This window comes from Thermochaetoides thermophila (assembly GCF_000221225.1).
Source record: "Thermochaetoides thermophila DSM 1495 unplaced genomic scaffold scf7180000011816, whole genome shotgun sequence".
Classification (NCBI taxonomy): Eukaryota; Fungi; Ascomycota; class Sordariomycetes; order Sordariales; family Chaetomiaceae; genus Thermochaetoides; species Thermochaetoides thermophila.
Window position 1 is genome coordinate 1,413,560 of NW_006383032.1, and position 12,089 is coordinate 1,425,648.

Genomic DNA, 12,089 nt, shown 5'->3' on the forward strand with positions numbered 1-12,089 from the left:
GCGCGAAGAAGCCACAGCGCCCAGAAAGACCCAAAAGGGCCGCATCCCGGTGATCCTCCAGGCCCGATCAGGAAAAGCCTACAAAGATCCGACGTCTGACGGACATCGAAACTCGCTGATCTCATCATCCGCTTTTTGTGGGGTATGATCCAAGGAACCAGTGTGGGAGCAATCAGAGAACGCCATCACCGCCACGAGGGGTCATGCCACAGAGCCCCGCACCAGAATGGTTGCATTGCGTTCAAGCTGATCCCCCCACATTGGGGCAACGGAATTAGAGAGGCAAGCCTTCGGATCAGCCGGCACGGATATGTAGCACTGCCCAACAACCAACAGGCTCCCCGCGCCAACCCTCACTCACATGACACGGACCCAATGATATGGGCTCATCTCATTGTGTTGGAGGGACATCACCCCTGGGTGAGGAAGGTCACCGTCCCAACATAGGAGTAACCAGCTCGATGCTCTTTGGCCTTGAGTAAGTCGGTGGCCTCCGCGAAGGCAGAGGACGTTCGTGACTTGTCCCATAGCAATCGGTAGCCGTGTAGTAGGTGCAATCGTAGGTGGATGAGAAGACACCGGGGGTTGTCTTTGTGTAAGAGTTCTTAGGGCTCGAGGTTGTAACACTGCGGCCGCCAAACGGCCACAAAGTTGACTGGTAAGTCCCGACCGGAGAGGCAGGACTTGCGGGACGGATGGAGAGAGACTTGAGTGCCGAAATAGCAGAGGGAACATCAGCCGGAGTTGTGGGAGGAGACATCAGTGTCGAAGTAGGCCGGGATGGCGAAGCACGGGGAATGATGTCTCGAGGTTCTGGCGGAGCAGAATATACTGGGTATTGATCTTGTTGACTGGTGGAATACCGATTGGGCACCGCTGATGCGGAGTTCTGATCGTTCATACGGCATCTGACATGCTTGTTAGAATTTTGTATCCAAGGTAAAGAGACCAATTTGGCACTTGCTTGAGAGAGCAGTATAAAGTCTGATCGCCCTCAGGCTCGAATGCTGTCTCGCAGAACATGCTGCAACGATCAACGATTAGCCATTTTTCTTCCCGATGATGCAAACACGAGACTTATGCAGGAACGGTATGCTCGGGCAACTTCAAGATGGAGGTGCACGAGATGTCTAGCCATTTACCCTCTCTCTAGACCTTTTCCAGCTTATTCCCTCAGGTTTCGCTTCAGGTAACACCAACTCAACTGCATGTCAGGTGACGATGCAGGTTAATGAAAAAGGAAGCGTCCGGAGGGGGGAACACCAAAGACGCCATCCGTCTGTGAAATGTCGCTGTGGCACAACAAACACAGGGAATCGAGGAAAAATAAACCTACCAATAGTGAGGAAAGCTCTCCCTCTCATCTTCCCACCAGCGTTCTTCCTCCCATTCCCTTTCACGGTCTCGGGGGTTCTTGCCCAGCTTTTCAATCTTAGCAGAGGAGCGAGATGTACTCTTCTTCGAGAGATCCGTGGCGGTGACGGCCTTCCGAACGTCTGTGTAAGACGTGTTGCTCGACTTCCGACGGTGGTGGTGCATTTTGGCCGGGCTTTGATGGTTGTGATTGGCCTGGCGGGCGACGGGTAGAAGCAGAAACGGATGTGGGGGGAAACTAAAGCAGGTCCCGTAAGGATCCAGCGCAGGGGAAATCAAGGAGAAAAGAGGGGTTGAAGAAGCCTTAATCTCCCGACGCTGGACAGGTACCCAAGAGCAGAGTAGAAGTAGTTAATGAGAACACCAGGGAACCTGGGAACTCAGGATGATAGGAAGGCCTTTTTGAGCTGCAATGAAGCTGGCTGCCCAAGCTAAAAAAAAAATACTGGGGCAGTTAGAAAAAAATTTCAAAAATTGGTGTGCGTCGCGAGGTGGCAAATATGTAAGGTTGCTGCACGAAGCGATTTTCTTGGCTCGTCAGGCTTCTGGTGGGTTGGTGGTATGCCGGATGCAGTCTATGAATGCAGTCTCGGGGCAGCCCTTTTACAGCCGGAGGTCGGGAGGGGCCCGCGCGACGGAACGTGGTACTGGCTGGATCGGAACGGTTGACTCGGTTTGCGCCGTCGAGGACTGCGACTGAAAGACAGACAGACAGACACTAGAGGGCTCTACTTAGGCTGTGAGCCTGTGCCTGTGTCACCAACACGGGTCAGGGCAGAGGACGGGATGTTTGGTCGGACGGTTTGCGGTGCCCAAGCTGTGAGTTGTGGTCAAACCAGGACGACAAGTAGTAGCTTCGCGCGGGGAGACAATCAAGCAACGTCCAGATGTTTCGGTATCTGGCTCGGCGCGCGACGATGCACAATGGACGCCCGGGTGGCAGCAGAATGCCAATTGGCCGGAACGGTTGTCAGTGAGGGGGCTTGATGGAGTTGAGGTGACTGAGGTGACGGCCCGGATGAGACAACGGGAACGTCGATGGGGACTGGGACAACACAGAGGTCCTTTATGTCTTGTTTTGCCAAACAAAGCTTCCAGAGTCGTCAGCCGTTTAGTCTTGCTTGGCCTTGGGCAGCGCCGCAGCAGTCAACGAGTGTCAGAGTGCCAGGTCTCCAGGATTGCGGGGAAGCAGGCTGTGTGAGAGGACAGTGATGTGTGTGTGAGGTGATGTGGAATGACACACAACCTGGAGAGATGCAAGACGGACAGACGGATAAAGAGTCGAGAGCTGAGAGGGGGCGGCAGCTGGCTCACAACAGCTGCAGCGGATGGTTATATGTTGTGGATGGTTGCGGATGTGGACTGTGACTGTGGACTTGTCCCAGACCGCGAACGCTGAATGTCAGACAGGGGAAGAACCTTAAACGATGCGATTTCTTCTTTGCTAATGTATTTTAGTGTTTGATGACTTCCTCTCCGCCCGGGTCGTGCTATTATCTTGGGCCTGTCGGGGTCCAGTCGGGGCTTGTCGATCGACCCCAGAGTTCAGGACCTGGAAGCTGCCGAGAACGGAGATCGACGGAGCCGCTGGTCAGCCAATCGTGGGGCGTCCGCCAGAAGACAAGGCTCCAGCGCCCACAATTGCGGTCACCGGGTGCGCTTTCCCAGTGCAAGGGGCCCTGGCAGAACAGGGCCTGAAGTAGCAGGTGCGGGAGGGACAATTGCCTGGTGAGATTCTGTGGTGATCTTAGTGGGGGAAGGCGGGATGGTCAGCGATTTCCCAGCAACTTGGGAAGCTAGTAGCTAGGGAAGAAGAAAGGAGAGTAGGGGGCCAGCACGACAAGGGCCTTGATGGAGGAATTACGTTGCTCTTGTAGCCACGTCCCAAATCTGCTTAGGCAATGTGCACAGCGACGAAGCTAGTCACATCAAATTAGCCAACTGCTATACAGGGCTTTTTTTGCAGACCTGCAGCATCCCCATGACGATAGGCGGGGCCAGGAGGGGAGCCTAGCAGCCCAGCCTGGGCCCTGGGGAGGGGGCACTGTGGGTCGGCACCTGCTGAGGAAAGTGGGGGTGCGCTACCCTGACGGGCGGAACCTGCCCTGCATCGCTGGACAACTGGGCCTGCGGTGCCCAGCGGATGGCACGTCGGACTCGCAGACTGCCAATGGCCGATGGACATAGATGGTCGTGATCACTGATCGATGCCTGGGGAGCCTGAACCCGAAGCGGACAGCTGCAGTAACTGCATTCTGCGACGGTGTGTGATCGTGTTCCATGCAGTCCATCCATCTCAACCCCCCTCCATCTCCCCTCCTCGCAGTCCAATCACAAACAACGGCCTCATCTGGATGATGAGATCTCTTTGGAGCCAATGGTGCAAATAGTGACATGCTTGATGTCGCCATTCCGCCTGCCAAGAGGAGCCTGACAGCGAAGATGTTGCGAGAATGTTGCCATATGCTTTGAGCGTCATAGGATGCTCCGACATATCCGCCAACTTTCTCACCTGCAGAATTTGGAATCGGTTGACCTTCCCGGCAACCTGCAACATGAACCGCAACCCTGAGCCAGAAAGGTGCTCCAAGACAAAGAGGTTGTACGGATTCTGGCCAATGAGAGTGCAAACGGCGGCTGCTGGTTGACTTTCTGGGAAAACGTCAAAGAGCAAATAACCCAGCATGATCAGCAAGGTCCCTCTGTAGCGCGGTGGCTCGAAGCTTGAGAGCTTCCATGGCGGTTCCCACGCGCGCACGCAATGCGATCCCGGCGCTGCTCATTTGGCTCATAGCTCCTCGCCACACAATACTCATGAACGGCCTGTCCAACCATAGTTGGAGAAGCTCCTCCGGCCGTTCTCGAAACCTTGATTCCCCGATTGTTTGGCTGCGGTCAGGGCTCGTGATGGCGATGGGAAAAATTTTTTTTTCATCCTTTGATGAAGGTGACCCATTGTCCTCAGCTGGGTTTGGGCGGCAACCCCACTAACTCACCGTGATTGTGGAAACTGCTTACCGTCAAGAGTCTCTTGACAGAGCTGCGAACGATCGGATGACGATGATCTGCCAGGGCATCACGCCATGGGCCGTCATCCCACTATCCCAGAAAGTGCGGCAATGAGCCTGTAAGGTCATTGAGTTTTCCGGAAGCCGATCCGCTGTCAGATCTCAGGTTTCAGTTTCATCATCTGGACTTTCCCATTCCTCAATGATTTCTTGGTTGCCACCTGCCCGTCCCGCCGCGCAACGGTCCTGTGAACTCTTTCGGTCAGCAGCATTTTAAAGATGCTGCTCCGAATGGTGTTTACAACGGCGTTGGCAGTGCCTATTACAGCTTTGAAGAGGCTGAACTCATCGAATTGCAGCGCGTGGCATTGCATCAGAAGCACTCGGGTGTTTACGGCACTGGCCAATCGCCATCCAAGATTACTCCCTCACGCTGAGTCAATGGTAATATCATGGACATATCGCGGATCGTGGGCCATAACGCTATCCCTTCCGAACCCAAGGTGTGTCATCCCGACTTCTGCCCGCGGCCCAGCTTGCCAGATCGCCTGCCTGACGCGTAGCGTAGCAGCAAGAGACCCAAGAGCGATCGTGCATCGTCGTCGTCGGGTGGGAATGGTGTGCAAGCAATTTCAAGCCGTCCCGTCCAGACAAGCGCACATTCTGGTCTCGCCCGCTCGGCGTGGGGGCTCTCGCCCTTATTCTCGCCTTGAACAGTGCTCACGCTGACGGTGTGTTTGACAGAAAGCCACCGAGACAGCGACCAACGGTTCCCCACACTGACGGCAACCTTGTTGCCGGGGCGCTACCAAAAGGTGACGACGATCCGCTGCCATGCCATACTTTGACTGCTGTGCCTTGCTAAGTTTGAAACATGTTATTCAGCTCTCAAAAGTTTTCAGCTGCTGCCTTGTGCCACATCGAAGACCTCGGCATGCCGCATTTGGTCACGACGGACTGCAGAGAATTTTCCTCGATGTGTCCAGGCATATGGCATCTTAGCCGGCGATAGTCCAGGTAGATAGAACAGTTTGGAAGGTCCCTTGGACGGTGAGATGCATTGGAACACTGGGCCATTGGGAACATTGACACTGACCGGCCATGCATCCCCCACCTCCTTGCCGCGATCCTGTGCCCCTCCCGCCAGCTAATCGACAGCTCCTTGCATCTCGGATGTCGCCAATGCAGGCTGCGTGTGCAGGTGGTCTGCACCTTGTTGCTCCCGAGGATTGCCCCGATGGATATCTGGACCCTCCCGGCCACTACCAGGGTGCTGCTTGTCCCATCTCTTGGGAACCAGGAGAGACAAGCAGCTTCATCGATGGCAGCCAACAAGCTGCTGTGTCATCTCAAGAGTCTTGTGCCTCGTTGAAAGTCTCTTTTGCCTCGGCTCTCATCTCAGTTTCATCTTGTTGTGTCCACAATGGCATCAATGGTACAAGTTGCGGAGTTATCACCTCCGTCAAGAACACACAGCCAAGATTTTCTTTTCTCCATGGACACGAACAAGCAAAACCATATGTGATGGATCAGATTCCCACGTCTAGGGACCGGTACAATGCCTCATCGGTGTGGCTCGAAAAATTGATCCCGCTGTTGCTTGGAACCGTTGTACCCGCGTTTTCTCGCGGATAGCCCTTATCTTTAGCCCGTCGTCCGTCCATCAACGGATAGCAACGGATTTCAGGGGCTTTAAAACAGAGTCACACCCAGGGTTTTGCGGCTTGCGTCTGTGTTTGTGAGCACATAATCTGTACCGCTGAACGCTTGCACGACTCGGGCTGTTGTCGAGAACAGCACCTTTGATGTCTCACTGCTTCAGAAGTTCAGTGAGATCCGGCGTCTAAATGGTCCCCCACACCACATTCACCTGTCTGTTGGCCTAGTGATTGAACAACGCATTTCCCCCGAGCAGCATCCTCCCGCATGGGGCCAGCTGCAGGAACATTAGCCGGTGCTTGGCTTTTTTGATAGGGGCACCGGGGACGGGCTTCTCTTATCAATCTCACAGCGAAGTCCGATCGCTAAAAACCCACAGAAAACGTTGCTTATCACGCCTCATGGCCACCGACCGGAATCTTCCATGACACCCCGCATCCGATCAAGGGCTGATCCCGGAGCTGGGGGCCATTTCGCGCGGTTGCCAAGTCCTCTTCGGTTCTTCATGACTGAGGGCAGCGCCTGGCTGTCGGCTGGCTTGACTCGATGCAGATCTGGTTAAGGCCAAGGAGAAACTTGTGGATCCCCTCTCCACGCTCTCAGACTTTACAACTTCCAAGCCCTAAGGTCCCAGATGTCGGACCGACCACTTCAAGATAGCCTTTTCAGCTGGTGGACTCTCTGTGGAGGACGGCTCTTGGCTCCGACCCATCAGCCGGCCGAGACTGCCCCATAAGGCTTTGGAGCCGCATCCGTCACCTGTAGGCCAGCCTTGTTTTCTGTCTTGGGTTCACCACGTGTTATGGGTTTCTAGTATTAAATCTCCGGTTTCGCAGCCTAAAACGAACGGTTTTTGATGCTTTAGATTTTTTCATTCAGCTCTTATCTCAGCAGTTAGGAACCAATAACTTTGATCTAGCTCCAACTCTGGGACTTTCCAAAGAAATTTTCATATTTAAGGCGTTGTGAGTGAGCCTTGTTGTGGAGAACGCAGTGTTGATCAGCCAAGGAACTCTTTACCAATGAGAACGCACGGAAAAGCATGCTGTCTCAAAAGCTGCACGTGGGTTCTGTGACTGTTGCCGCGCAGATCACGTCAGCACCCTTGCAACCCCTAAGCAGGTCGTGGTTGTTGGCCACTGAGATTTNAGGGGTTGTGCTGGTTGTAAGGCAATTACATACGGTATGCCTGTGTAGAACTCGGGTATCAACATAGTTGTGTGGCAGCATATCCAGGGTTTTTTTTTTTTTTGTTCCTTAGTAGTTGTGGTTACCAACCAGTCGGGATTGTTTTATGTTTCAGCATGACTGAAAAAAATGTTAACGCAGGTATTTGACCCGATCACCGAGATCGGGCATGGCTAAGATTTGCAAGGTAGGCCACAAGATGGGGAACTGTAAATCTCGACTCCCCCAAGTTTCCACCCGAACGTACGGTTTTGTAACTGAATCTCACAAGCCATCAATCGAAGACTCACCATGAGTTCTTTCATGAGCATGAAGATATCTGAGAGACGAGTTTCAATTTCACAAACTCACTATGAGAATTAACTCACACAACCATTTCTTGACTTTCATGCCAAGTCTAATAGTAGTGAGTAACCTCAAAACTTTTATGATATCATGGCTAGCCCTCTCTAACATGACTCCCACAAATGGATTAGAGATTTACTGAGAACCCGGCCTTCAATGCTAAACAAAGGCAGCTTTGTTGCTCCAAGGTTTATTGAACACCACAACGATTGACATCCTCCATTTCGCCCCTACCCTAACGAAGCTAGAACGGCCAGGTTCATATCCAATTTGTTTGGTCTCTTCCTCAACTTCATGATCACAACAATCCATGAAACTGCCAACGCATACCTAGCCTGATCCAAATTTCAAACGTCAAAGGGACTGAAAAAGAATTTCTCACCTCCCTTGCTTTTGATAAGGAACTCGCTCTGCAATACCCAAAATACCTGAAGGACCACTGAGTATACCCCTGTTGACAAAAAGCTTAGGTGCCATAGAGAGATTGATTTTGGTGTTTCGGCGCCTTGCCATGCGCTGCATCCCGCTCAGTGCGTGCTTGAATCCCCCTCTTCCTGCTCCCCCAGCACGACACCAAGCCTTTGTCTCTCGACTTGTCGCAATGGTTCACTGCTGAGTTCATGCATCTGGGGCTGTTGTTGGGTTCCTGCCCAGTTTGAATGTTGCTGGTGATGAGTATGGAAGAGATGGCTTGCATTTACAGGCGTCGTTGTGGACGCAGAGGGAAACAAGGGAGAAGACATGGCGCTCTCTCCGAGGACGCCAAACCCCGGCGGTGAGTGCTGCTGCTGGTACGGTCCCCCCTGGCCAGAGTAAAGACCGGGGCCGTGTTCGTGCTTCTGGAACCGGTGATGCGGCGACGCTGGTGCCGCACCAGGGTCACTGGCAGCTGCAGCAGGGGCAGACACTTGTACCCAGAGTCGGCCCTCGGAGTCAACCATTGTTTGCAGCTCGGTATTGCCCATGCCTTTACCCGAAGATGACGTCGCTGTTGTGCCCATGGTTCCTGTGCCTGTGCCAAATGTGCTTTCGATGGGCGAGCTATTCCCCAGACCCAATCCCACTCCAACTCCGGAAGCGGCTCCGACCAGGGGACTGTGTTTGCGTACCGACAGGCCGGCCCCACTATGTCCGGATCCGGAACGGACATAGTGCTGTCCCGGTGTTGACCCAGTCGGGGTCATGAGTTCATACCGGACTCCGTCCGGCGCCGTCCATGATGTTGCTCCTGCTGGTGGGACAGACACGGGCTGCAGGACCGGGGAGGGCCGTGAAACGATTGGAGGAGGCGTCTTGACGGGGAGCTCGACTGGCTCGATGGATGTGCTGTCGAGGAGGTACGGGCCATGAGTATGTGCGCTTTGGGAGTATGGTGTATGTGTCGTGTAGGGCGTTGAGGTGCCGAGGCGGGGGCTCCATTCGGGAACTTCAGCTCCGTCGTGGGCGGGCTTGTCGCTGTCGTTGTTGTTGTTGAAAATATCATCCGGGTTGGTCTTGCGTTTTCGGCCTCGGCGGATGAAGTAGAATATGCCGACTAGAAGAGCTATGAGGACGATGGAGCCGGCGATGGCCATGCCGGCTATGGCGCCTCGCGATAAAGAAGGGCCTTTCTCCTCTGGAGGCTGAGTTGATGTCGGAGTTGGAATTGATCGAGTTGGCGTTCGGCTGGGTATGTTTGCTTTCCTCGTCATGAGGACACTCAAATCCGTGTTCGAGAATCCTCCGTCTGGTGCAATCTTGGTGGCTCCTCCGGAGGCATCGCCCCCGATTGCGCTCACGATCTTCGAGGGCACAGCATATCCTGTCAATTTGGGGTCAAAAATGTTCCATAACGCACGTTTCTCGTTCTGTTCGCCCAGATCGGCGTTGTGGACGCCGTGCTGGTCAGGCACATCACAGTCGTTGGTGGTAGGGAACCAGCCACCGATGATAATCATCTGGGCATTGGCTACAACGTTGCAGCTGAGTGAGTGATGCTTCCACTGGCCGGTGACGTTGCCGCCTTCTGTAGGGTGAAGCTTGATCCATTGGAAGCTCGGAATGGACAGGACGTAGACGTCGTCATAGCCTGAGGTCTCGGGGGGAAAGCCTGCACCGCCGTAGAGGTATCTTCTGGTTTGTCAGCTCGCAGTCCTCATCGGATAAGCGAAATTGGTTGACTTGCATGTTATAACTCGACTGATCCCCGGGCCAGGCCGCTCCAGCACAAAACCTCCTCCTTATCGGCGGCACCTCACCTGTGGCATTCTGCACATACCACTTCGAGCTCAACACATCGTACAAAAACACCTCTTCCATCGGCTGTGCCTCGGTCTCCCCCTCCTTTTCCGTTGCCCTCACGCCCCCGAAATAAACCAACATCCCTCCATCCCCGACCGGCAAAAAAACCAACGCACCTTCCGCCCTCCCTACCCCATCAGGCCCCGTGTGATTACTTAAATGGTTCGCATCCATCCGGTACTTAATCAGTCCGCTTACCAGCCTGGGGGGACCATCCCAGTCGGCTACAGTCCGCGATGACTGCCACCCTCCATAGAAGTACCCTTCTCCTGTCTCCGAGACAGATGTCCAGCCTCCGTAGGCAACTGAGCCCAGAATGCCGCTGTTCCCTGACGGGTTAGATGACAAGTCCATTTCAACCCACTCATCAGTAAGGATATCGTAGCTGTAAAGAATCGTTTTATTCTTTCTCGGAGGCCCGAGCAAAGGCATCTCCCTCTCGTCAGGAGGCTGTCCTGTTTCCTGACGCTTGAGGAGCACGCTGATTCCGGGGTGTTCGACGAAGATTGGTTCGTCGTCGCCAGTCCTGAAGTTCTTATCCAGGTTGAAGTCGGTGTTGACGTCGGGCGAAGGGTATTCCCCGCCGAAGAGGAAAAGCCGTTTGTTAACTTCGTCGGCCCAGAGGGCGCCGCCATGGACACTGGGGACCTTATCGGCAGGCTTGGAGAGGTTGGAATAGAGCTGGGGCATCCGGCCTGGGCCGGGAATGTCGAGCTCATGGTAGTGGAGACCGGTGTCTGGAAGGGGTCAGCAGTCGTGCTTATATGCATAAACAACTGGTAGATCTATATGATAGGTCGGAACTGGGTACTTACTGGTATAGTTCTTTGGATATTGCGCCAAAGGGTTGTAGTTGATAAAGCCCCCATCGATATACAACCTCCGGTCAACAATAGCAGCCTGATGGCCCCAACGTCTGCAAAAGTTTCTGACAGGGTCGAGTTTGATATCGATGTCGCGTTTGTTGTTTTCATGGACTCGTGCCCAGACACTGTTGGTGAAAGAGAGGATGAAGATAAACAGCGCATGATGCCAGCGAGGACGGCTACGACGTGACGGTTGTGAAGATGACAAGATCAAGAACACCAGAAAGCGTAGCCATGTCGTCAATTTCTTGACTGTCACAACAATCAGTGACCACCACCATGACGACGTCAGTGATAATGAAGTTGTGGAACTTGATGGCCCCTTCTCCGCGGATATTGTCCGACTCGATGGACAACCGGTAGATCGACCTTCGATCGGATCTCTCCGGGATGGTTCCGACTCTGACTTCGATATCAGTATGGTTGGTAGTCTTCGCGGATGCGACTCGAGATTCTGTAAGATCACTTCACGTTGACGGGAACCCATTGCTGCTAAAGTCTCATACTCTTGCCCATTCTTATTGTTTCTGGGGTCGTGTCCCTCCCTCATGACCACAAGACTACACGATATGTGTGAAATAACGTCAAACTTTTCTTCGGAATTAGGAAGAGCCGATAACACAACGGCGATGTCGCGCATGTTTCTTTGCACGGTTGTCATGGCGGGCGTAGATCGGAGCAAGACGCTTCAGCCATGCTTGATCCAATCTTCACTCGATATATTGCCGTTGTAGATAGGCGATCTCGTTCCAGTAGCGCTTCGATTAAGGAACGGTAGAAAAACGATTGCAGGTGAAGATGCCGATTCGAGGAACTAGTTGGCTACGTGATCGGGTGAGAACGCAGGCTGTGTAGAGGGCGTTGGAACCTCGTCAGGACAAGTTCGACAAGAAAACAGTCGCACTAGTATGGGGTAAATATTACCACACTTTACCACAATGACTCCTTCGTGAAATATGAAGGAGACTGAAAGGGAGAAAGGGAGACGAGTTGCGGATGTACAATGCAACGGACTGAGGCGCGACAGAGGAGGGAACACGACACAGTCACAGAAGAGCCCTAGCTGACACAACCGCTCAAGCAACAGTCACAAACCACCACGCGAGCTAAGCGGTAGATGGATGGCTCAGCGAGGCAGCATCGCCAGCAGACCGACAGGATACCTAACCGGTGCCACTGCGCAGGCCAAATTCAGTCCATTCACTCGATCTTCCCCATCTGTGCAAGGCTGCAACCGTCCTTTAGTGGGCGTCACACATATGCGCCGCACACGCACCAACACGCTGTATGGAACAGCCGGCGTTTACGCATCACAGTTTGTATCTTCCGGACAGGTGAATTGAAGATCGATCATTGGCTCGGAGGGAAT

The 12,089-nt window shown here is 53.6% G+C and overlaps 2 pseudogenes across 2 annotated transcripts; both read right to left on the reverse strand.

The window, feature by feature from the left end:
* Positions 1-430: 430 nt before the first annotated feature.
* Positions 431-1,539, reverse strand: CTHT_0024700 (annotated as a pseudogene; the record flags this gene model as incomplete). Its single annotated transcript has 2 exons — positions 431-908; positions 1,337-1,539. Coding segments are annotated over 2 exons (681 nt in total).
* A 6,562-nt stretch (positions 1,540-8,101) lies between these two features.
* CTHT_0024710 lies at positions 8,102-11,381 on the reverse strand (annotated as a pseudogene; the record flags this gene model as incomplete). Its single annotated transcript has 5 exons — positions 8,102-9,686; positions 9,832-10,591; positions 10,670-10,845; positions 10,904-11,122; positions 11,227-11,381. Coding segments are annotated over 5 exons (2,895 nt in total).
* Positions 11,382-12,089: the final 708 nt, after the last annotated feature.